The 25,010-nt window shown below is 47.0% G+C and overlaps 1 protein-coding gene across 1 annotated transcript in view; it reads right to left on the reverse strand.

Moving 5' to 3' along the window:
* The window catches only part of LOC138771704 (protein-glutamine gamma-glutamyltransferase E-like), a 157,938-nt gene that overhangs the window by 15,449 nt on the left and 117,479 nt on the right, over positions 1 to 25,010 (reverse strand). Inside the window, exons 10-12 of the mRNA XM_069951613.1 lie at positions 12,911 to 13,228; positions 11,957 to 12,114; positions 7,521 to 7,654 (exon numbers count right to left, since the gene is read on the reverse strand). Of these exons, the coding sequence (XP_069807714.1) occupies positions 7,521 to 7,654; positions 11,957 to 12,114; positions 12,911 to 13,228 (610 nt within the window). The remainder of the gene's footprint in view (positions 1 to 7,520; positions 7,655 to 11,956; positions 12,115 to 12,910; positions 13,229 to 25,010) is intronic.

Raw genomic sequence — 25,010 nt, forward strand, 5'->3', positions numbered from 1 at the left:
ATAGGTGCTGATGCTGTGTGTATAGGTGGTGTGTGTGTGTGTGTGTGTGTGTGTGTATAGGTGCTGTGTGTGTGTGTATAGGTGGTGTGTGTGTGTGTGTGTGTGTGTGTGTGTATAGGTGGTGTGTGTGTGTGTGTGTGTACAGGTGGTGTGTGTGTATAGGTGGTGTGTGTGTGTGTGTGTGTGTGTACAGGTGCTGTGTGTGTGTGTGTACAGGTGCTGTGTGTGTGTGTGTGTGTACAGGTGGTGTGTGTGTGTGTATAGGTGGTGTGTGTGTGTGTACAGGTGGTGTGTGTGTGTGTGTACAGGTGGTGTGTGTGTGTGTACAGGTGGTGTGTGTGTGTGTACAGGTGGTGTGTGTGTGTGTGTGTGTGTGTGTGTGTACAGGTGCTGTGTGTGTGTGTGTGTGTACAGGTGCTGTGTGTGTGTGTACAGGTGGTGTGTGTGTGTGTATAGGTGGTGTGTGTGTGTGTGTGTATAGGTGGTGTGTGTGTGTGTGTGTATAGGTGGTGTGTGTGTGTGTACAGGTGGTGTGTGTGTGTGTACAGGTGGTGTGTGTGTGTATAGGTGGTGTGTGTGTGTATAGGTGGTGTGGGTGTGTATAGGTGCTGGTGCTGTGTGTATAGATGTGCAGTGCTGTGTGTATAGGTGCTGGTGCTGTATGTGTAGGTACTGTGTGTATAGGTGCTGGTGCTGTGTGTGTGTATAGGTGCTGTGTGTATAGGTGCTGGTGCTGTGTGTGTGTGTGTATAGGTGCTGTGTGTATAGGTGCTGATGCTGTGTATATAGGTGCTGGTGCTGTGTGTAGAGATGCTGGTGCTGTGTATATAGGTGCTGGTGCTGTGTGTAGAGATGCTGGTGCTGTGTATATAGGTGCTGGTGCTGTGTGTATAGGTGCTGTGTGTATAGGTGCTGGTGCTGTGTGTGTGTGTGTGTATTGGTGCTGTGTGTGTGTGTGTGTGTGTGTATAGGTTGTGTGTGTGTGTGTATAGGTGGTGTGTGTGTGTGTGTGTACAGGTGCTGTGTGTGTGTGTGTATAGGTGGTGTGTGTGTGTGTGTGTACAGGTGCTGTGTGTGTGTGTGTGTATAGGTGGTGTGTGTGTGTACAGGTGGTGTGTGTGTGTGTGTGTGTGTATAGGTGCTGATGCTGTGTGTGCTGGTGCTGTGTGTATAGGTGCTGTGTGTGTGTATAGGTGGTGCTGTGTGTGTGTGTGTGTGTGTGTATAGGTGCTGTGTGTGTGTATAGGTGGTGTGTGTGTATAGGTGGTGTGTGTGTGTGTGTATAGGTGCTGTGTGTGTGTATAGGTGGTGTGTGTGTGTGTGTATAGGTGCTGATGCTGTGTGTATAGGTGCTGTGTGTGTAAAGGTGCTGTGTGTGTATAGGTGCTGTGTGTGTACAGGTGGTGTGTGTGTGTGTATAGGTGGTGTGTGTGTGTGTGTATAGGTGCTGTGTGTGTGTGTATAGGTGCTGTGTGTGTGTATAGGTGCTGGTGCTGTGTGTACAGGTGGTGTGTGTGTGTATAGGTGCTGGTGCTGTGTGTATAGGTGGTGTGTGTGTGTACAGGTGGTGTGTGTGTGTGTGTGTATAGGTGGTGCTGTGTGTGTGTGTATAGGTGCTGTGTGTGTATAGGTGCTGTGTGTGTGTATAGGTGCTGATGCTGTGTGTATAGGTGGTGTGTGTGTGTGTGTGTGTGTGTATAGGTGCTGTGTGTGTGTGTGTATAGGTGGTGTGTGTGTGTGTGTGTGTGTGTGTGTGTGTATAGGTGGTGTGTGTGTGTGTGTGTGTACAGGTGGTGTGTGTGTGTGTGTGTATAGGTGGTGTGTGTGTGTGTGTGTACAGGTGCTGTGTGTGTGTGTGTACAGGTGCTGTGTGTGTGTGTGTGTACAGGTGGTGTGTGTGTGTATAGGTGGTGTGTGTGTACAGGTGGTGTGTGTGTGTACAGGTGGTGTGTGTGTGTGTACAGGTGGTGTGTGTGTACAGGTGGTGTGTGTGTGTGTGTGTGTACAGGTGCTGTGTGTGTGTGTGTGTGTACAGGTGCTGTGTGTGTGTGTGTGTGTACAGGTGGTGTGTGTGTGTGTATAGGTGGTGTGTGTGTGTGTATAGGTGGTGTGTGTGTGTGTGTATAGGTGGTGTGTGTGTGTATAGGTGGTGTGTGTGTGTGTGTACAGGTGGTGTGTGTGTGTACAGGTGGTGTGTGTGTGTATAGGTGGTGTGTGTGTGTGTACAGGTGGTGTGTGTGTGTGTGTACAGGTGGTGTGTGTGTGTGTGTATAGGTGGTGTGTGTGTATAGGTGGTGTGTGTGTGTGTGTATAGGTGCTGTGTGTGTGTGTGTATAGGTGGTGTGTGTGTGTGTACAGGTGGTGTGTGTGTGTGTGTGTGTGTGTGTATAGGTGCTGTGTGTGTGTGTGTGTATAGGTGGTGTGTGTGTGTGTACAGGTGGTGTGTGTGTGTGTGTGTGTGTGTGTACAGGTGGTGTGTGTGTGTATAGTTGGTGTGTGTGTGTGTGTGTACAGGTGGTGTGTGTGTGTATAGTTGGTGTGTGTGTGTGTGTGTGTGTGTGTATAGGTGGTGTGTGTGTGTGTGTGTACAGGTGGTGTGTGTGTGTGTATAGGTGGTGTGTGTGTGTATAGTTGGTGTGTGTGTGTGTGTGTGTGTATAGGTGGTGTGTGTGTGTGTGTGTGTGTGTGTACAGGTGGTGTGTGTGTGTGTGTACAGGTGGTGTGTGTGTGTATAGTTGGTGTGTGTGTGTGTGTGTGTGTGTGTGTGTGTGTGTGTACAGGTGGTGTGTGTGTGTGTGTGTACAGGTGGTGTGTGTGTGTATAGGTGGTGTGTGTGTATAGGTGCTGTGTGTGTGTATAGGTGGTGTGTGTGTGTGTATAGGTGGTGTGTGTGTGTGTGTACAGGTGGTGTGTGTGTGTGTGTATAGGTGCTGTGTGTGTGTGTATAGGTGGTGTGTGTGTGTGTACAGGTGGTGTGTGTGTGTGTGTGTGTATAGGTGCTGTGTGTGTGTGTGTATAGGTGGTGTGTGTGTGTGTGTGTGTACAGGTGGTGTGTGTGTGTGTGTGTGTGTGTGTGTGTGTACAGGTGGTGTGTGTGTGTATAGTTGGTGTGTGTGTGTGTGTGTACAGGTGGTGTGTGTGTGTATAGTTGGTGTGTGTGTGTGTATAGGTGGTGTGTGTGTGTGTGTGTGTACAGGTGGTGTGTGTGTGTGTGTATAGGTGGTGTGTGTGTGTATAGTTGGTGTGTGTGTGTGTGTATAGGTGGTGTGTGTGTGTGTGTACAGGTGGTGTGTGTGTGTGTGTGTATAGGTGGTGTGTGTGTGTGTATAGGTGGTGTGTGTGTGTGTGTGTGTACAGGTGGTGTGTGTGTGTGTGTACAGGTGGTGTGTGTGTGTGTGTATAGGTGGTGTGTGTGTATAGGTGCTGTGTGTGTGTATAGGTGGTGTGTGTGTGTGTGTATAGGTGGTGTGTGTGTGTGTGTGTACAGGTGGTGTGTGTGTGTGTGTGTATAGGTGCTGTGTGTGTGTGTGTATAGGTGGTGTGTGTGTGTGTACAGGTGGTGTGTGTGTGTGTGTGTGTATAGGTGCTGTGTGTGTGTGTGTATAGGTGGTGTGTGTGTGTGTACAGGTGGTGTGTGTGTGTGTGTATAGTTGGTGTGTGTGTGTGTGTGTATAGGTGGTGTGTGTGTGTGTGTGTGTACAGGTGGTGTGTGTGTGTGTGTATAGGTGGTGTGTGTGTGTATAGTTGGTGTGTGTGTGTGTGTGTGTATAGGTGGTGTGTGTGTGTGTGTGTGTACAGGTGGTGTGTGTGTGTGTGTGTATAGGTGGTGTGTGTGTGTATAGTTGGTGTGTGTGTGTGTGTGTATAGGTGGTGTGTGTGTGTGTGTGTGTGTATAGGTGGTGTGTGTGTGTGTGTATAGGTGGTGTGTGTGTGTGTGTGTGTATAGTTGGTGTGTGTGTGTGTATAGGTGGTGTGTGTGTGTGTGTATAGGTGCTGTGTGTGTGTGTGTACAGGTGGTGTGTGTGTGTGTGTATAGTTGGTGTGTGTGTGTGTATAGGTGGTGTGTGTGTGTGTGTATAGGTGGTGTGTGTGTGTGTGTACAGGTGGTGTGTGTGTGTGTGTATAGGTGCTGGTGCGGAGGAAGAGATGAGAGTCCCGGTAGTATAAACATGTAACAGCTTTTCTGTGCAGCTTCTCAGTATAACAGGACATGTGTCACAGAAGAGAGAAATGGTTACACAGACTTTAGTACTTGACCTTTCTGTGCTGGAGCAGATGCTTAAAGAGAACCAATCACCTAAAATTAACTGTCCCTATAATAAAAGTTTCTCTCTCCCTAAGTCTATTCCTGAAGATACAGACTGCATTTACAGTCTGTATCTTATACTGTACCCAATCCTGTATAGTAGTGTAAGTATTCCCGGGCGCCGCCATCTTGATGACGTCATTTGCGTTCCAGCGGTGCGTTCCAGTCATCAAGATGGCGCCCGGCTTACTACACTGCTACATAGGATTAGGTAAAGTATAAGATACAGACTGCAAATGCAGTCTGTATCTTCATGAGAAAACTAATAGGTTTAATTAGGACAGATATACACAGCGATCTCGCGCTGTATAGCGCGAGATCGCTGTGTATTTACAGAGCGGCGGGCAAGGGCTCATGGGAGCTCTTCCTGCCGCTCTGCATGCCGGGAGCTTCCTGTCACGCGCCGGCTCTTTTGAAAAGAGCAGGCGCGTGACAGTGAAGAGAGACGTGAATAAATTAAAAACGCGGACAGAAATTTCATTAATTCTATTTACAAATATTAATAAAAAAGTAATTTAAATAAAATTAAGGAATAAAAAAAAAAAAAAAAATCTTCCGTGATTGGTTCTCTTTAAAGTGACTGTAGCACCAGGCCCAGGCTGAGGCACTGGAGGCGGCCGACCCACCCTTAGTGGGAGGAAACCCCCGCCCCTCTATGATAGGGTTCTATTGATTCTAATGGAGTCACGTCATGGAGGGGCTGGGGTTTCATCCCACTGAGGGTGGGTCTGCCCGCGTCCAGTGCTTCTGCCTGGGCCTGGTGGTACTGTCACTTTAAGAAGAAGTAAGAGAAGTAGTTGTAGCGGTGTTTGTAGAGTAGAGGAGTTGACCAGAAGAGTTCCAACCCAGTGTAGCAATGTATTCTGCCGGAACCGGAAGATATCTTTGTAGTCAATAGTTACTTGTACTCGTGTATTAGACTTTGGTCTGACCACCTTCTGCCCCCTGTTATTGTCGAACCTGTCCCAGTAGGGTAGTACAAGCCCCAGCCGTGGTTATCTGGGTTTCCGGGGGTATCCCAGTTGACTGCACTGTGCGATAGGATACGTAGACCTTCTTTACAGTAACTTTGTCCTATCCAGGCTAGTTCCTCTTTTGTCAGGATACTGCCCTACGCTGTTCTTACATGTTCCTGGCGTGGGTCAAGGTGTTCCTTAGTGACCTCTCCCATTAAGGTGCTTAGCATTGCATACTGAACGTAGTGGTAGTAGCAATAGAACTGTTGGTCTCTAACTGCATCTGTACACTTTCGTGACCAGACTCAACTGAACTTCCTCCCACACAGAGCTAACTAACTCCTCCTACAGGGGGGTGAGTGTGTGAGAGTTAGGATAGGTAGAAAAAGAGAGCACCTCCTATTGGTCAGCAACAAACACATGGTACAACAAACCTTAACCCATAATTTCCTGCAGCTGTGCATATAAGAACATACTAATATAAGAAACACTGACACCTAGTGGTGAAACTTTAGAATACCTCATCACCACTTAACCTGAAATGAGAACTTTGTGAGAGGTGCACAAGACACTAAAAGTGGGACACCACAGTCATATACACGGATACTCTATGATGTCATATACAAGGACACTCTATGATGTCATATACACGGACACTCTGTGATGTCATATACACAGACACTATGAAATATTCTGTACACTCTATGATGTTATATACATGGACACTTTATGGTGTTATCTACATGGACAACAGGGGTCCTCAGCTGTCCGGACCCCGGCTGCGGCTTAGTGTACCTGTATACTGAGCTGCGCCGCTCCCTGCACAGTAACTATGAGCGCTCGTAATGAGGGGGCTATATACTATTGGGGGACAGCGCACAGGGGGGCTATAAACTACAGGGGGAGAGCGCACAGGGGGGCTATATATTACAGGGGGAGGGCGCACAGGGGGCTATATACTACAGGGGGAGGGCGCACAGGGGGCTATATACTACAGGGGGAGGGCGCACAGGGGGATATATACCACAGGGGGAGGGCGCACAGGGGGATATATACCACAGGGGGAGGGCGCACAGGGGGGCTATATACTACAGGGGGAGGGCGCACAGGTGGGCTATAAACTACAGGGTGAGAGCGCACAGGGGGGCTATATATTACTGGGGGAGGGCGCACAGGGGGGCTATATACTACTGGGGGAGAGTGCACAGGGGGGCTATATACTACTGGGGGAGGGCGCACAGGGGGGCTATATACTACAGGGGGAGGGCGCACAGGAGGGCTATATACTACAGGGGGAGGGCGCACAGGGGGGCTATATACTACAGGGGGAGAGCACACAGGTGGGCTATAACTACAGGGGGAGAGCACACAGGGGGCTATATACTACAGGGGGAGAGCGCACAGGGGGCTATATACTACAGGGGGAGAGTGTACAGGTGGGCTATATACTACAGGGGGAGAGCACACAGGGGGGCTATATACTACAGGGGGAGAGCGCACAGATGGGCTATAAACTACAGGGGGAGAGCGCACAGGGGGCTATATACTACAGGGGGAGAGTGTACAGGTGGGCTATATACTACAGGGGGAGAGCGCACAGGTGGGCTATATACTACAGGGGGAGAGCGCACAGATGGGCTATAAACTACAGGGGGAGAGCGCACAGGGGGCTATATACTACAGGGGGAGGGCGCACAGGGGGGCTATATACTCCTGGGGAGGGCGCACAGGGGGGTATATAAGGCCTGGTGAGAGAGAACATGCCAGTTTTCCCGCTAATAAGCCGCTATTCTGTATGTAAATAGTTGAACATTTGTGAAAAGTAACAAAACCTGTTTCCTACTGATGTACAGCTCTGGCCGTCACCTGACTATAGACCCCGGTAAGTGGCCCCTCACTAAGAGTTGTTCAGTACTCCTGTCATAGAGTGTCCAGGTATATACAGTATAGAGAGTCCAGTATATATCAGTGTCCCTGTATATGACATCAGAGAGTGAGTATACCCCGGTCAGTATATACCCTGTGAGGTGATAGGGCCTGGATATAAACCCCAGTATTTATGTGATACGGATATTGTGCGGCTGCAGGACCCGGCATGTGGGGGAGGGGGGGTTTCTCCCCGGATGACTAGGACCCCCCTCCTGTACACGGTATACAGCCGGAGGCATGACCCCTACAGCCATGTAACCCCTTCCTATATATTATAGGAGAATGTCTCTTCTTATTGCTGCGCACGCTGTACGTGATGGGAGACTTACCGGACCACCAGGGGCTTCCTCATCAGACCGCTGCCCTCCACAATCAGAACGCTGTCGTCCACGCTCTCCTTTATAGGGTTGGTGAAGATCACGTCCACAGTTGTCACTTGTTTCAGTTTAGTTTGCTGGTTGATCTAGAAATAAATATATATTAGTCAGCTAAGTAGGTATATATATATCAGGCAGGAGGTATAGTGTGTATGTGTGTGTGTGTGTGTGTGTGTGTGTGTATATATATATATATAATATATATATACAGTATAAAGAAAAGGATATAGGAGCAGCACTACCTTGTAAGACGTGGTTTGGTGCCAGCAGATTCCCCAACCAGGGGTATGAATGTCCATATACAACGAATAGTCGGCAGCACTCCAAAATTGTCAAACGTGGTATTTATTCCAAATCTATCATAACATCAAAGTAGTGACATGCAGCAAATAGACGCAACGTTTCGGCAGCCTCTGCGCTGCCATTCTCAAGCGCAGAGGCTGCCGAAACGTCGCGTCTATTTGCTGCATGTCACTACTTTGATGTTATGATAGATTTGGAATAAATACCACGTTTGTTTCACAATTTTGGAGTGCTGCGGACTATTCGTTGTATATATATATATATATATATATATATATATATATATATATATACAGTATATCTATCAGGGGGCAGGTATAGTGTATATACACAGTATCAGGGGGCAGGTATAGTGTATATGTATGTATATATATATATAATCAGGCAGGAGGTATAGTGTGTGTGTGTGTGTGTATATATATATATATATATATATATCAGGGGGCAGGTATATCGCATATATATAATCAGCTAAGTAGGTATAGTGTATATATATCAGGGTGCAGGTATGGTATATATCGGGCAGCGGGTATAGTATATATTGGACATCAGGTATAGTATATATCGGACAGCAGATATAGGACACTATAAAGCCATTTATTCATCTATATCATATCTATATCAGCGATACGCAGCAGATACGCAGCAGATTAGATCTAAATAACTGAACACTGTATCAAATCTGCTGCGTATCTGCTGCGTGTGTTTACCCTAAAAATGAAAGTCTGTCCGTCCGTCCCGTCCTTGCCAGATGTACAGGAGGGGAGGGGGAAGAGCGCCCCATAGAGATGACTGAGAGAATCTCCACACTGCACACACAGGTGATATCATTAGCGCTGCAGCTCCCCAGCAGTAATGGCAGTTGGAAGCCTTAACAACCAATATGATTACTACTTTTATTTTCACAGGGAGCTGGAATCTGATTGGTTGCTCGGGCAGCTGCTTCACAACAGATCCACAGAAATAACTGGTAGACCCCCTACTCCAACTATACAGTACATGTATACAGGACCCCAAAACTATATACTACAGGTATACAGGATCTCCACCAACTATATACTACAGGTATACAGGACCCCTCGAACCAGGCTGTATATAACACTGCCAATGTTGTATATAACCAGGCTCTGTATAAAGTCTTATCTCAAGACCTCTCAGTTTGGTTTATTTCTAATGTGCATAAGCTACAATTTACACAAACAGTGCAGAAATGTTGGGGTATATAGTGTATATAGGGCTCCTGACGATTTCCCTTAAACAAAAAAACACACATTGACACTTTCTACACGGGCAGCGTCTGGTACATTTTCTGGTATTAGGTACATATCCACCATATTCACAACTAACAGGATCGGCTGTTGTATATGGAGCTTTGCTGACTCCAACCAATGATAAATTAGTTTTTCTCCTTGGGAAACAATGTAACCAATAACTATCGCAATGTGGACGGTTCATGAAGGAGGCAGCACAGCACAGGGAGAGGTGAGCAAAGTGTTAATGACTTGTCCTTTACAATGCAGCATGTCAGGAGCCGTACCTGAGGGCTGTACCCGAGGGGGTGACAGTGCGCTGCAGCTGTACCCGGGGAGGGGGTGACAGTGCGCTGCAGCTGTACCCGGGGAGGGGGTGACAGTGCGCTGCAGCTGTACCCGAGGTGCTGCCAGTCCCCTAGTGAGCATGGTACCTTGGTAATGTGTAGTTGCAGTGGATTATCTTGCGTCTCCTACTGTAATGAAGAGTCAATGAGGAGTTGTGGCTCAGTGTTTGTGCCACACTCCGGCCTCCTCACCACTGCTTCCTCCTCCCTATTCTTCATGAATAATCTCTGCTGCCCGGCCTCCTTCTCGCTCAGCAGTCAGCCAGTATCTGCCAACAGAGGACTGATCTGCAATCAGCTATAGTTGAATCTCCCAGCCTGTGTTGGAGCTGTGGTCTAGGGGTAAATCTCCTGGCTAGAGACCAGCACCAGTTTGTTCTCTTTGGTTCGAGTCCCCTGATGAAATGAAATATAGTTATTTATTTATTTTCTTCATCATTGTGTTAAACTAAATTCATTTGGCCCTGATAGGAAATTCTTTGCACCTTTTGAAAATGAGATAAATAAATATTGTCAGGAAAGCAAAGACAGAGACAGTACGAGACAGTGGGCCCTGAAGCTAGACCCACCCCCCTGTCCCTGCCTACTTGCCACGGACGGCCCTAAGCAGCCGCGGACAACCACGGAGGCGGCTTCTACTCTGTTCATCTGTCTGCGTTTTGTTTTACACACATTCAAACACAATAAAGCAGAGTGAACAAGCCAAGTCACCAACAACGGGCAGCGAAGTACAAAATCGGTAAGATAGCGAATAGTCGGTGGTCAGACAGAAGGTCGGGTAATGGGCGGAACAATAGCAAAAGCGAGGGAGGTTAGGACAGGGAACACAGGAATAGGAGACAAGGGGAGCTGGGACTAGTTTTACCTAACTAGGTCCGGCCTCCTGAGTCCAGCCACACTGCAGCTAGGGCACTACAGGCTGAGTGGAGGAGCGATCTGTCACTCAGCCTGAGTGCAATACCGCTCAGCTGGACGGGGCGGCTGGCTCCGAGTGATGTGAGACCGCGTCGTTCCTGGTTGCCAGGGATACCGTCGGGTCTCCGTGCTGAAGAGCAAGCACAGGTAAGTTACTGACAACTTCTTTTCCATCAGGGGAATAGGCCTAAGAAAAACAAACTGGTGCTGGCCTCTAGACAGGAGGTTTACCCCTAGACCACAGCTCCAACACAGGCTGGGAGATTCAACTATAGCTGATTGCAGATCAGTCCTCTGTTGGCAGATACTGGCTGACTGCTGCCCGGCCTCCTCCTTGCTCAGCTGAGATTATTCATGAGGAATAGGGAGGAGGAAGCAGTGGTGAGGCGGCCAGAGTGCGGCACAAACACCGAGCCACAACTCCTCACTGACTCTTCATTACAGTAGGAGAACTGAGATTGGGCATAATCCACTCTGATACATTACCAAAAGGTACCAAACTCACAAGGGGACTGCCAGCTACAGCTACAGCACATTGTCACCACCTCAAGTACAGCTACAGCACATTGTCACCACCTCAGCTACAGCACATTGTCACCACCTCAGGTACAGCTACAGCACACCGTCACCACCTCAGGTACAGCTACAGCACATTGTCACCACCTCAAGTACAGCTACAGCACACTGTCACCACCTCAGCTACAGCTACAGCACACCACCTCAGCTACAGCTACAGCACACTGCCACCACCTCAGGTACAGCTACAGCACACTGTCACCACCTCAAATACACGACAGCCCCCGGTCCTATAATACACGACAGCCCCCGGTCCTATAATACACGACGGTCCCTGTCCTATAATACACGGCAGTCCCTGTCCTATAATACACGGCGGTCTCAGTCCTATAATACACGGCGGTCTCAGTCCTATAATACACGGCGGCCCTGTTCCTATAGTACACGGTGGTCCCAGTCCTATAATACACGGTGGTCCCGGTCCTATAATACAGTGCGGCCCCGGTCTTATAATACACGGTGGTCCCGGTCCTATAATACAGTGCGGCCCCGGTCTTATAATACACGGTGGTCCCGGTCCTATAATACGTGCAGCCCTGGTCCTATAATACAGTGCGGCCCCGGTCTTATAATACATGGTGGTCCCGGTCCTATAATACACGGCGGCCCCGATCCTATAATACAGTGCAGCCCCGGTCCTATAATACACGGTGGCCCCGGTCCTATAATATGTGCAGTCCTGGTCCTATAATACAGTGCGGCCCCGGTCTTATAATACATGGTGGTCCCGGTCCTATAATGCACGGCGGCCCCGATCCTATAATACAGTGCAGCCCCGGTCCTATAATACACGGTGGTCCCAGTCCTATAATACACGGTGGTCCCGGTCCTATAATACACGGCGGCCCCGATCCTATAATACAGTGCAGCCCCGATCCTATAATACAGTGCAGCCCCGGTCCTATAATACACGGTGGCCCCGGTCCTATAATATGTGCAGTCCTGGTCCTATAATACATGGCGGCCCCGATCCTGTGATACATGGCGGTCCGCATACCCTCAGCAGGAGTGGCGGGTTCTTCAGCGTCACCACTTTGTCCACCAGCAGGCTTCCTCCCATCTCATCCTCACACACGGCCACCACCTCGATCATGTTGTCCGGGGTTATCGCGTTCTTATACTTGGGGTACGTTATCTTCCATGAAATACTTTTCTCTGAAAAGGAAGAAACATGGAGGGGGCATTAGATGGAGCTGTAGGTGGGCGGACACTGGGCCAAAGCCGGCCGCCAGAGGGCAGACACGGGACCAAAGCCGGCCCCCAGAGGGCGGACACGGGACCAAAGCCGGCCCCCAGAGGGCGGACACGGGACCAAAGCCGGCCCCCAGAGGGCAGACACGGGGCCGAGGCCCGCGCCCATAGAATGTTCTGTGCTGCACTAGAATATCTCCTTTTATTTTTGCTGCTGTGTGAAGAGGCACAAAGAAAGCAATGGGGTCTAAGTGCGTCCACAATAACAGACATGTGAATGGGGCCTTAGAGCGGTAACACATCCCCCCCCCACAATAGGATGAGAGACAGAGGGAGGGAGGATGAGAGACAGAGGGAGGGAGGATGAGAGACAGAGGGAGGGAGGATGAGAGACAGAGGGAGGATGGGAGGGAGGGAGGATGAGGGGGGATGGGAGGATGAGGGGGGAGGGAGGATGAGAGACAGAGGGAGGATGGGAGGGAGGGAGGATGAGAGGGGAGGGAGGAAGGGAGGATGAGAGACAGAGGGAGGATGGGAGGGAGGGAGGATGAGAGGGGAGGGAGGAAGGGAGGATGAGAGACAGAGGGAGGATGGGAGGGAGGGAGGATGAGAGGGGAGGGAGGAAGGGAGGATGAGAGACAGAGGGAGGATGGGAGGGAGGGAGGATGAGAGGGGAGGGAGGATGAGAGACAGAGGGAGGATGAGGGGGGATGGGAGGATGAGGGGGAGGGAGGATGGATATATACAGGGTTATACACACCTTCTTTGGCTCCCAGTGTGACGGCCTGTGATTGGGTGAGGATCTCCATGACTGGGGTACTGTTATATACTATGGCGGTAGCCGTCATCTTCACCTGCACGGTCCGGGTGTTGGCCGATGTGCTTTTGAGGGTAAGTTCCATGGTCAGGTCCTCACCAACCTGGGTTTCATTGTTCTTAAAGGTGCCAGAAAATTCCGGCTTGACGGCCTCCTCCTCTGGCTTTTCATCGCGGACGGACATTGCTGCAAAGCGGGTCGCCATGCGAGGCCTCAGCTTGTCCTTGGCTTTCTGGAATATTTCTCTTTCCTTGGGGGAGCCTGTACCGGAGGACACAGAAAGTCGGTGACTATTCCATCCACTATACATTGTATCAGGATTCCTCACTCTATAGAAATATCTATGCCCCTTGTTTATCATTCTAGGATTAACCCCTTAGGTTCCGTGCACACAGAGAAAGAGCAGCGGAATTCTGCAGTGGAATGCCGCCAGCCCCCCTGTCATAATGACACTCTATGCCGCCAGCCCCCCTGTCATAATGACAGTTTATGCCACCAGCCCCCCTGTCATAATGACACTCTATGCCGCCAGCCCCCCTGTCATAATGACACTCTATGCCGCCAGCCCCCCTGTCATAATGACAGTTTATGCCGCCAGCCCCCCTGTCATAATGACACTCTATGCCGCCAGCCCCCCTGTCATAATGACACTCTTATGCGCCAGCCCCCCTGTCATAATGACACTCTATGCCGCCAGCCCCCCTGTCATAATGACACTCTATGCCGCCAGCCCCCCTGTCATAATGACACTCTATGCCGCCAGCCCCCCTGTCATAATGACACTCTATGCCGCCAGCCCCCCTGTCATAATGACACTCTATGCCGCCAGCCCCCCTGTCATAATGACACTCTATGCCGCCAGCCCCCCCTGTCATAATGACAGTTTATGCCGCCAGCCCCCCTGTCATAATGACACTCTATGCCGCCAGCCCCCCTGTCATAATGACACTCTATGCCGCCAGCCCCCCTGTCATAATGACACTCTATGCCGCCAGCCTCCCTGTCATAATGACACTCTATGCCGCCGGCCCCCCTGTCATAATGACACTCTATGCCGCCGGCCCCCCTGTCATAATGACACTCTATGCCGCCAGCCCCCCTGTCATAATGACAGTTTATGCCGCCAGCCCCCCTGTCATAATGACACTCTATGCCGCCAGCCCCCCTGTCATAATGACACTCTATGCCGCCAGCCCCCCTGTCATAACGACACTCTATGCCGCCAGCCCCCCTGTCATAATGACACTCTATGCCGCCAGCCCCCCTGTCATAACGACACTCTATGCCGCCAGCCCCCCTGTCATAACGACACTCTATGCCGCCAGCCCCCCTGTCATAATGACAGTTTATGCCGCCAGCCCCCTGTCATAATGACACTCTATGCCGCCAGCCCCCCTGTCATATTGACACTCTATGCCGCCAGCCCCCCTGTCATAATGACAGTTTATGCCGCCAGCCTCCCTGTCATAACAGTCTCCAGCCTCCCTATCAGCAGTCCTCCCTATCAGCAGTCCTCCCTATCAGCAGTCCTCCCTATCAGCAGTAATTCGGCACTGGTGTGGGGATGCCGATGCGGTGGTCCTTTTTTGACCTGTGGCCCAGTTCTCCTGCATACAGCGTCGGTCTATTCCCAGGCACCGGCCAGAGGTGAAGCACTGGAGGAGGGCCAGCCGGCCCCCAGTGGGAGGAGTCCCCGCCCCTTTATGATGCGGCTTCATTGATTCTAACGGTACACTCGCTTTAAGTGCACCCGACCTTCCCCTCTAAATGCGGCCACCTCCCTGACCCCTGGGCCTCTGCATGCTTCCATAGTCTGTGCTCCCAGCTCTCCCATGGTTCCTGCACCGTCTCTGCTGTTCGTGGTTCCTGCCGTGACTCCTGCTGTGTTCCTGCCTACATATCTCTACCTCGCCCGCCACCTAGCCAGAGGCAGCAACCTGGGGGGCGCCTGCCGCCATCCCATCTGATGGTCAGCACTGGTGAAGACCGGCAGCCCCTTAGACTCCGCCCCCTGTGCCATTACTAGCAGCTGTACAGCGGATCCACGACTCCAGTCATTACACATAAACCCCCTGTGTATAACCTGTATATAGTGTATATTACCTGTATATAGTGTGTATAACCTGTATATAGTGTATATTACCTGTATATAGTGTATATTACCTGTATATAGTGTATATTACCTGTATATAGTATTACCTGTATATAGTATTACCTGTATGTAGTGTGTATTACCTGTATGTAGTGTATATTACCTGTATATAGTGTGTATAACCTGTATATAGTGTATATTACCTGTATATAGTATTACCTGTATATAGTGTATATTACCTGTATATAGTGTATATTACCTGTATATAGTATTACCTGTATATAGTGTATATTACCTGTATGTAGTGTATATTACCTGTATATAGTATTACCTGTATATAGTGTATATTACCTGTATATAGTGTGTATAACCTGTATATAGTGTATATTACCTGTATATAGTATTACCTGTATATAGTGTATATTACCTGTATGTAGTGTATATTACCTGTATATAGTATTACCTGTATATAGTGTATATTACCTGTATGTGGTGTATATTACCTGTATATAGTATTACCTGTATATAGTGTGTATTACCTGTATGTAGTATTACCTGTATGTAGTGTGTATTACCTGTATGTAGTGTATATTACCTGTATGTAGTGTATATTACCTGTATATAGTGTATATTACCTGTATATAATGTGTATTACCTGTATGTAGTATTACCTGTATATAGTGTATATTACCTGTATGTAGTGTGTATTACCTGTATATAGTGTATATTACCTGTATGTAGTATTACCTGTATATAGTGTATATTACCTGTATATAGTATTACCTGTATATAGTGTATATTACCTGTATGTAGTATTACCTGTATATAGTGTGTATTACCTGTATATAGTGTATATTACCTGTATGTAGTATTACCTGTATATAGTGTGTATTACCTGTATGTGGTGTATATTACCTGTATATAGTGTATATTTCCTGTATGTAGTGTATATTACCTGTATATAGTATTACCTGTATGTAGTGTGTATTACCTGTATGTAGTATTACCTGTATATAGTGTATATTACCTGTACGTAGTGTGTATTACCTGTATATAGTGTATATTACCTGTATGTAGTGTATATTACCTGTATATAGTGTATATTACCTGTATGTAGTGTATATTACCTGTATGTAGTATTACCTGTATGTAGTGTATATTACCTGTATATAGTGTATATAACCTGTATATAGTGTATATTACCTGTATATAGTATTACCTGTATGTAGTGTATATTACCTGTATATAGTGTATATTACCTGTATGTAGTATTACCTGTATATAGTGTATATTACCTGTATGTAGTATTACCTGTATATAGTGTGTATTACCTGTATATAGTGTATATTACCTGTATATAGTGTGTATTACCTGTATGTAGTATTACCTGTATATAGTGTGTATTACCTGTATGTGGTGTATATTACCTGTATATAGTGTATATTACCTGTATGTGGTGTATATTACCTGTATATAGTATTACCTGTATATAGTGTATATTACCTGTATGTGGTGTATATTACCTGTATGTAGTGTGTATTACCTGTACATAGTGTATATTACCTGTATGTAGTATTACCTGTATATAGTGTATATTACCTGTATATAGTATTACCTGTATATAGTGTATATTACCTGTATGTAGTATTACCTGTATATAGTGTGTATTACCTGTATATAGTGTATATTACCTGTATATAGTGTGTATTACCTGTATGTAGTATTACCTGTATATAGTGTATATTACCTGTATATAGTGTATATTACCTGTATATAGTATTACCTGTATATAGTGTATATTACCTGTATATAGTATTACCTGTATGTAGTGTATATTACCTGTATGTAGTATTACCTGTATGTAGTGTGTATTACCTGTATATAGTGTATATTACCTGTATATAGTATTACCTGTATATAGTGTATATTACCTGTATATAGTATTACCTGTATATAGTGTGTATTACCTGTATGTAGTATTACCTGTATATAGTGTATATTACCTGTATATAGTGTATATTACCTGTATATAGTATTACCTCTATATAGTGTATATTACCTGTATGTAGTGTATATTACCTGTATGTAGTGTATATTACCTGTATATAGTGTATATTACCTGTATGTAGTATTACCTGTATATAGTGTATATTACCTGTATATAGTATTACCTGTATATAGTGTATATTACCTGTATATAGTATTACCTGTATATAGTGTATATTACCTGTATGTAGTATTACCTGTATATAGTGTATATTACCTGTATGTAGTATTACCTGTATATAGTATTACCTGTATGTAGTATTACCTGTATATAGTGTATATTACCTGTATGTAGTGTATATTACCTGTATGTAGTGTATATTACCTGTATGTAGTGTATATTACCTGTATGTAGTATTACCTGTATATAGTGTATATTACCTGTATATAGTATTACCTGTATATAGTGTATATTACCTGTATATAGTATTACCTGTATATAGTGTATATTACCTGTATGTAGTATTACCTGTATATAGTGTATATTACCTGTATGTAGTATTACCTGTATGTAGTATTACCTGTATGTAGTATTACCTGTATATAGTGTATATTACCTGTATGTAGTGTGTATTACCTGTATATAGTGTATATTACCTGTATGTAGTGTGTATTACCTGTATGTAGTGTATATTACCTGTATGTAGTGTATATTACCTGTATGTAGTGTATATTACCTGTATGTAGTATTACCTGTATGTAGTGTATATTACCTGTATGTAGTGTATATTACCTGTATATAGTGTATATTACCTGTATGTAGTGTATATTACCTGTATATAGTATTACCTCTATATAGTGTATATTACCTGTATGTAGTGTATATTACCTGTATGTAGTATTACCTGTATGTAGTATTACCTTAAATTCACGGTTTTGTCTACATGCAATGGTTGTATACCTATAAGATACTCATACTAATAATTCTAGGTCCATTGCAATCGGCCGTTATACCGCCACTACAGCAAACACAAATTATACCAAAAAAAAGAGAACAAATGCTGAAATTTCGTAGCAAATACCATATATATCTTTATTGCAGGGCTCCAGATGGCGACCAAAATGGTCGCCAATGCGACTAATATTTTGCAAATGGCGCCCAGATTTATTAATCTGGGCGCCATTTGCGACTGGCCCCGGCGGCGGCGCGCTGTCTCTTTAAGATGCGCGGCTGCCGGGGGTGTCCCGTCCTATCCCCGGCAGCCCGGCGCATCAGTGAGCTGCCTGGGGCCCTGACTTCCGGCACAGGAAGCGCGCGTCAGAGACGCTTCCTGTGTCAGAAGTCACAGCCCCGGCGTACAGAGAGCTCACTGACGCGCCGCGCTGCCGGGGATAGGACGGGACACCCCCGGCAGCCGCGCATCAGCCGGGGACAGCGTCCGAAGAAGAAGAGGATCGCCGGGGGAGCGGGTTGTCAGGTGAGTTTGTGTGTTTGTTTTTTTTAAATACTGCTTAGCATAGAGGAGGAGAAGGGGGAGGGGGGGCATCTATAATGGGGGGGGGGGAGGGGGGGGATATATAATGGGGGGGGGGGAGGGGGGGCATCTATAATGGGGGGGGGGGGAGGGGGGGCATCTATAATGGGGGGGGGGAGGGGGGGCATCTATAATGGGGGGGGGGGAGGGGGCATCTATAATGGGGGGGGGGAGGGGGCATCTATAATGGGGGGGGGGGAGGGGGCATCTATAATGGGGGGGGGGAGGGGGCATCTATAATGGGGGGGGGAGAGGGGGCATCTATCATGGGGGTAGAGGGGGTCATCTATAAGGGGAGGGGGTATCTATAAGGGGGGGAGAAGAGGGGGCATCTATAATGGGGAGGAGGAGGGGCATCTATAATGGGGGGGAGGAGGGGGCATCTATAAGGGGAGGGGGTATCTATAAGGGGGGCATCTATAATGGGGGGGAGGAGGGGGCATCTATAAGGGGAGGGGGCATCTATAATGGGGGTAGAGGGGGTCATCTATAAGGGGAGGGGGTATCTATAAGGGGGGGAGAAGAGGGGGCATCTATAATGGGGAGGAGGAGGGGCATCTATAATGGGGGGGAGGAGGGGGCATCTATAAGGGGAGGGGGTATCTATAAGGGGGGCATCTATAATGGGGGGGAGGAGGGGGCATCTATAAGGGGAGGGGGTATCTATAAGGGGGGGAGAGGGGGCATCTATAATGGGGGGGAGGAGGGGGCATCTATAAGGGGAGGGGGTATCTATAAGGGGGGGAGAGGGGGCATCTATAATGGGGGGGAGAGGGGGCATCTATAATGGGGGTAGAGGGGGTCATCTATAATGGGGGGAGGAGGGGGCATCTATAATGGGGGGGAGGAGGGGGCATCTATAATGGGGGTAGAGGGGGTCATCTATAAGGGGAGGGGGTATCTATAAGGGGGGGGGAGAGGGGGCATCTATAATGGGGGGAGAGGGGGCATCTATAATGGGGGGGGAGGGGGCATCTATAATGGGGGTAGAGGGGGTCATCTATAATGGGGGGGAGGAGGGGGCATCTATAATGGGGGGGAGGAGGGGGCATCTATAATGGGGGTAGAGGGGGTCATCTATAAGGGGAGGGGGTATCTATAAGGGGGGGGGAGAGGGGGCATCTATAATGGGGGGAGAGGGGGCATCTATAATGGGGGGGGAGGGGGCATCTATAATGGGGGGGGGAGAGGGGGCATCTATAAGGGGAGGGGGCCATCTATAAGTGTAGGGCAAACTGGCTGCAGACACTGGGAGATAGATATATGCACAATTATTATTATCAGGGCCCCTCAGGTGTCTGTATTGTAGGGGGTCACTTGCATATCACTAGGTGAGAGATATATCTATCTATATACACATCTTGTGGGGGGTCACTATGGCTGCAGTCATAAGTCTAGCTCAGTATGTATAGACTGTTGCAAGCTTTTAAAGGGAGCCTGTCACCCCCGGTGACGGGGTGACAGGCTCCCAACCCCCCGTTAGAGCCCCCTATACTCACCTCATCGCGCCGGGTCCCGCTTCTGAAGATGGTCGGGTCACGGAGATCTCAGCCGCTGCAGCCCGGCGCGCACACGAGAGATGAGTCCAACACTCATAGAGAATGAAGGAGCGCTGGACTCTCCCGTCATTCTCTATGAGCGTTGGACTCATCTCTCAGTGTGCGCGCCGGGCTGCAGCGGCTGAGATCTCCGGGACCCGACCATCTTCAGAAGCGGGATCCGGCGCGATGAGTTGAGTATAGGGGGTTCTAACGGGGGGTTGGGAGCCTGTCTTCTGGCACAGGGGTCAACAGGTTCCCTTTAAGTTCAAGTTCAGAAGAGTAAGCCTCATTAAAAGGCTAGCCAAGTGAGGCTGAAGTACTGAGTCAGACTGGATATGGTTGTCAGACTGGATATGGTTGTCAGGTTGCAAGTTTCCATGTTGAACATTTTCAAACTAAGAAAAGAAAGGATCTAAAGGAGGAGGAGGAGGAGGCTGCCGCGGCCTCTGCACACAGTAAGTCCCATGTAACATAACATTAATTTTACATGGTTTAAAATGTTGGCGACCAAATATTCTATTTGGCGCCTAAATTTTTCAGGTTAGGAGCCAATGGCTCCCAGGTAAATTTTTTAGTCTGGAGCCCTGTATTGAATATACATAAAAACCACTAACATAAAAGAGAGAGACAGACCAAACATTAAAAAGAACAGTGACTATCCTGGAGGTGTTTCTAAAGTAACCAGATCACATATGCTGGAATCTCTGACCGACAACAAATGTCACAGAACAGGGGGATGTATTCACATATTAGGACACTACAGTAAATGTGATAAATAATAAAGTGCAAGTGCATTCAATTCATGGACTCAGCCCACAGATAATTCATAAGTCTCTGATCCACCCTGCATCAAATATTATTTCCCCATCAAATCAAGGGATCCAGACAGTGAAATACCTTTTATAATAGTATGCAATGTATATCCTCCAGGACGCCACCACCCCGGACCCCCGGACGAAGGCAACGAAACGCGCGTCGGGGTGGTGGCGCCCTGGAGGATATACATTGCATACTATTATAAAAGGTATTTCACTGTCTGGATCCCTTGATTTGATGGGGAAATAATATTTGATGCAGGGTGGATCAGAGACTTATGAATTATCTGTGGGCTGAGTCCATGAATTGAATGCACTTGCACTTTATTATTTATCACATTTACTGTAGTGTCCTAATATGTGAATACATCCCCCTGTTCTGTGACATTTGTTGTCGGTCAGAGATTCCAGCATATGTGATCTGGTTACTTTAGAAACACCTCCAGGATAGTCACTGTTCTTTTTAATGTTTGGTCTGTCTCTCTCTTTTATGTTAGTGGTTTTTATGTATATTCAATAAAGATATATATGGTATTTGCTACGAAATTTCAGCATTTGTTCTCTTTTTTTTGGTATATGTAGTATTACCTGTATAGTGTGTATTACCTGTATATAGTATTACCTGTATATAATGTGTATTACCTGTATGTAGTATTACCTGTATATAGTGTATATTACCTGTATATAGTATTACCTGTATATAGTGTATATTACCTGTATGTAGTATTACCTGTATATAGAGTGTATTACCTGTATATAGTATTCCCTGTATATAGAGTGTATTACCTGTATATAGTGTATACTAGAAAATGTACCCGGCGCTGCCCGGGTATAAAGTGTCAGTGTGTTAATTAGATTTGTTCTAAGGTGCCCAGGAGGCCAAGCGATAGGTATTGTTTCATCTGAGTTAATCAGTGGAATTAGTGTATACCTGTAGTGCATAGTTGGAGGGGTTCTGTATACCCACAGTGTATAGTTTTTAGGGGTCTCGCATATCTGTAGTGCATAGTTGGGGGGCTGTATACCTATAGTGTATAGTTGGGGGGATCCTGTATACCTGTAGTGTGTAGTGGGGGTCCTGTATACCTGTAGTATATAGTTGGTGCTGTATACCTGTAATGTATAGTTGGTGGAGGTATTGTATACCTGTAGTTTATAGTTTGAGGGTCCTGGATACCTGTAGTGTATAATTGGTGAAGGTCTTGTATACCTGTAGTATACAGTTCGGGGGTCCTGTATACCTGTAGTGCATAGTTTGAGGGTCCTGTATACCTGTAGTATAGAGTTGGTGGAGGTCCTGTATACATGTAGTGTATTGTTTTGTGGTCCTGTATACCTGTAGTATATAGTTCGGGGGTCCTGTATACCTGTAGTGCATAGTTTGAGAGTCCTGTATACCTGTAGTATAGAGTTGGTGGAGGTCCTGTATACATGTAGTGTATTGTTTTGGGGTCCTGTATACCTGTAGTATATAGTTCGGGGTCCTATATACCTGTACTATATAGTTGGTGGAGTTCCTGTATACCTGTAGTGTATAGCTTTGGGGTCCTGTATACCTGTAGTATAGAGTTGGTGGGGTGCTGTATACCTGTAGTGTATAGTTTTGGCTTCCTGTAAACCTGTAGTGTATAGTTTGGGGTCCTGTATACCTGTAGTATAGAGTTAGTGAAGGTGCTGTATACCTGTAGTGTATAGTTTTGAGGTCCTGTATACCTGTAGTGTATAGTTTGGGGTCCTATATACCTGTAGTATATAGTTGGTGGAGTTCCTGTATACCTGTAGTGTATAGTTTTGGGGTCCTGTATACCTGTAGTGTATAGTTTGGGGTCCTGTATACCTGTATTATATAGTTGGTGGAGGTCCTGTATACCTGTAGTATATAGTTGGTGGAGGTCCCGTGCACCTGTAGTGTATAGTTTTGGGGTCCTGTATACCTGTAGTGTCCTGTATATCTGCAGGGGCGTATTTACCATTAGGCACCCATGGTCTGGTGCCTAGGGTAGCACCTTGCAGAGGGGCAGTACCCTCCCGTTCAGACTTGCCAGAAAATCTGGTGTCTTTTCAAGGGGGGTATGGCGGTATTGGTCAGGTCTGGTATAGCGATGTTATCCAGTCATAGTGTGTCGGTATTGGTCAGGTCTGGTATGGCGGTATTGGTCAGGTCTGGTATGGCAGTGTTATCCAGTCACAGTATGGCGGTATTGGTCAGGTCTGGTATGACAGTGTTATCCAGTAACAGTATGGTGGTATTGTTCAGGTCTGGTGTGGCAGTGTTATCCAGTCACAGTATGGCGGTGTTATCCAGTCACAGTATGGCGGTATTGGTCAGGTCTGGTATAGCAGTGTTATCCAGTCACAGTATGGTGGTATTGGTCAGGTCTGGTATAGCGGTGTTATCCAGTCACAGTATGGCGGTATTGGTCAGGTCTGGTATAGCGGTGTTATCCAGTTACAGTATGGTGGTATTGGTCAGGTCTGTTATGACGTGTGTTAAATGTAACGTGTGGAGCTATTACCTACCAATCCTGATGCTAATTGGTGAGTGAGGATGGGGCATCTTCAGTTTTAGTGCTTAGGGCAGCAGCAGCTGGTAATACTGCCCTATACATGTACTGTATAAATGGAGTAGGGGGTCCTGTATACATGTACTGTATAGATGGAATGGGGGGTCCTGTATACATGTACTGTATAGGTGGGGTAGGGGTCCTGTATACATGTACTGTATAGATGGAGTAGGGGGCCCTGTATACATGTACTGTATAGATGGAGTAGGGGGTCCTGTATACATGTACTGTATAGATGGAATGGGGGGTCCTGTATACATGTACTGTATAGATGGAGTAGGGGGCCCTGTATACATGTACTGTATAGATGGAGTAGGGGGTCCTGTATATACATGTACTGTATAGATGGAGTAGGGGGCCCTGTATACATGTACTGTATAGATGGAGTAGGGGGTCCTGTATATACATGTACTGTATAAATGGAGTATGGGGTCCTGTATACATGTACTGTATAGATGGAATGGGGGGTCCTGTATACATGTACTGTATAGGTGGGGTAGGGGGTCCTGTATACATGTACTGTATAGATGGAATGGGGGGTCCTGTATACATGTACTGTATAGGTGGGGTAGGGGGTCCTGTATACATGTACTGTATAGATGGAGTAGGGGGCCCTGTATACATGTACTGTATAGATGGAGTAGGGGGTCCTGTATATACATGTACTGTATAGATGGAGTAGGGGGCCCTGTATATACATGTACTGTATAGATGGAGTAGGGGGTCCTGTATATACATGTACTGTATAGATGGAGTAGGGGGTCCTGTATATACATGTACTGTATAGATGGAGTAGGGGGTCCTGTATACATGTACTGTATAGATGGAGTAGGGGGTCCTGTATATACATGTACTGTATAGATGGAGTAGGAGGTCCTGTATATACATGTACTGTATAGATGGAGTAGGGGGTCCTGTATATACATGTACTGTATAGATGGAGTAGGGGGTCCTGTATATACATGTACTGTATAGATGGAGTAGGGGGTCCTGTATACCTGTACTGTATAGATAGAGTAGGGGGTCCTGTATACCTGTACTGTATAGAAAGAGTAGGGGGTCCTGTATATACATGTACTGTATAGATGGAGTAGGGGGTCCTGTATATACATGTACTGTATAGATGGAGTAGGGGGTCCTGTATATACATGTACTGTATAGATGGAGTAGGGGGTCCTGCATATACATGTACTGTATAGATGGAGTAGGGGGCCCTGTATACATGTACTGTATAGATGGAGTAGGGGGCCCTGTATATACATGTACTGTATAGTTGGAGTAGGGGGTCCTGTATATACATGTACTGTATAGATGGAGTAGGGGGCCCTGTATACGTGTACTGTATAGATGGAGTAGGGGGTCCTGTATATACATGTACTGTATAGATGGAGTAGGGGGTCCTGTATACATGTACTGTATGGATGGAGTAGGGGGCCCTGTATATACATGTACTGTATAGATGGAGTAGGGGGTCCTGTATATACATGTACTGTATGGATGGAGTAGGGGG

The sequence above is a fragment of the Dendropsophus ebraccatus genome, chromosome 14 (genome assembly GCF_027789765.1).
Source record: "Dendropsophus ebraccatus isolate aDenEbr1 chromosome 14, aDenEbr1.pat, whole genome shotgun sequence".
NCBI lineage: Eukaryota > Metazoa > Chordata > Amphibia > Anura > Hylidae > Dendropsophus > Dendropsophus ebraccatus.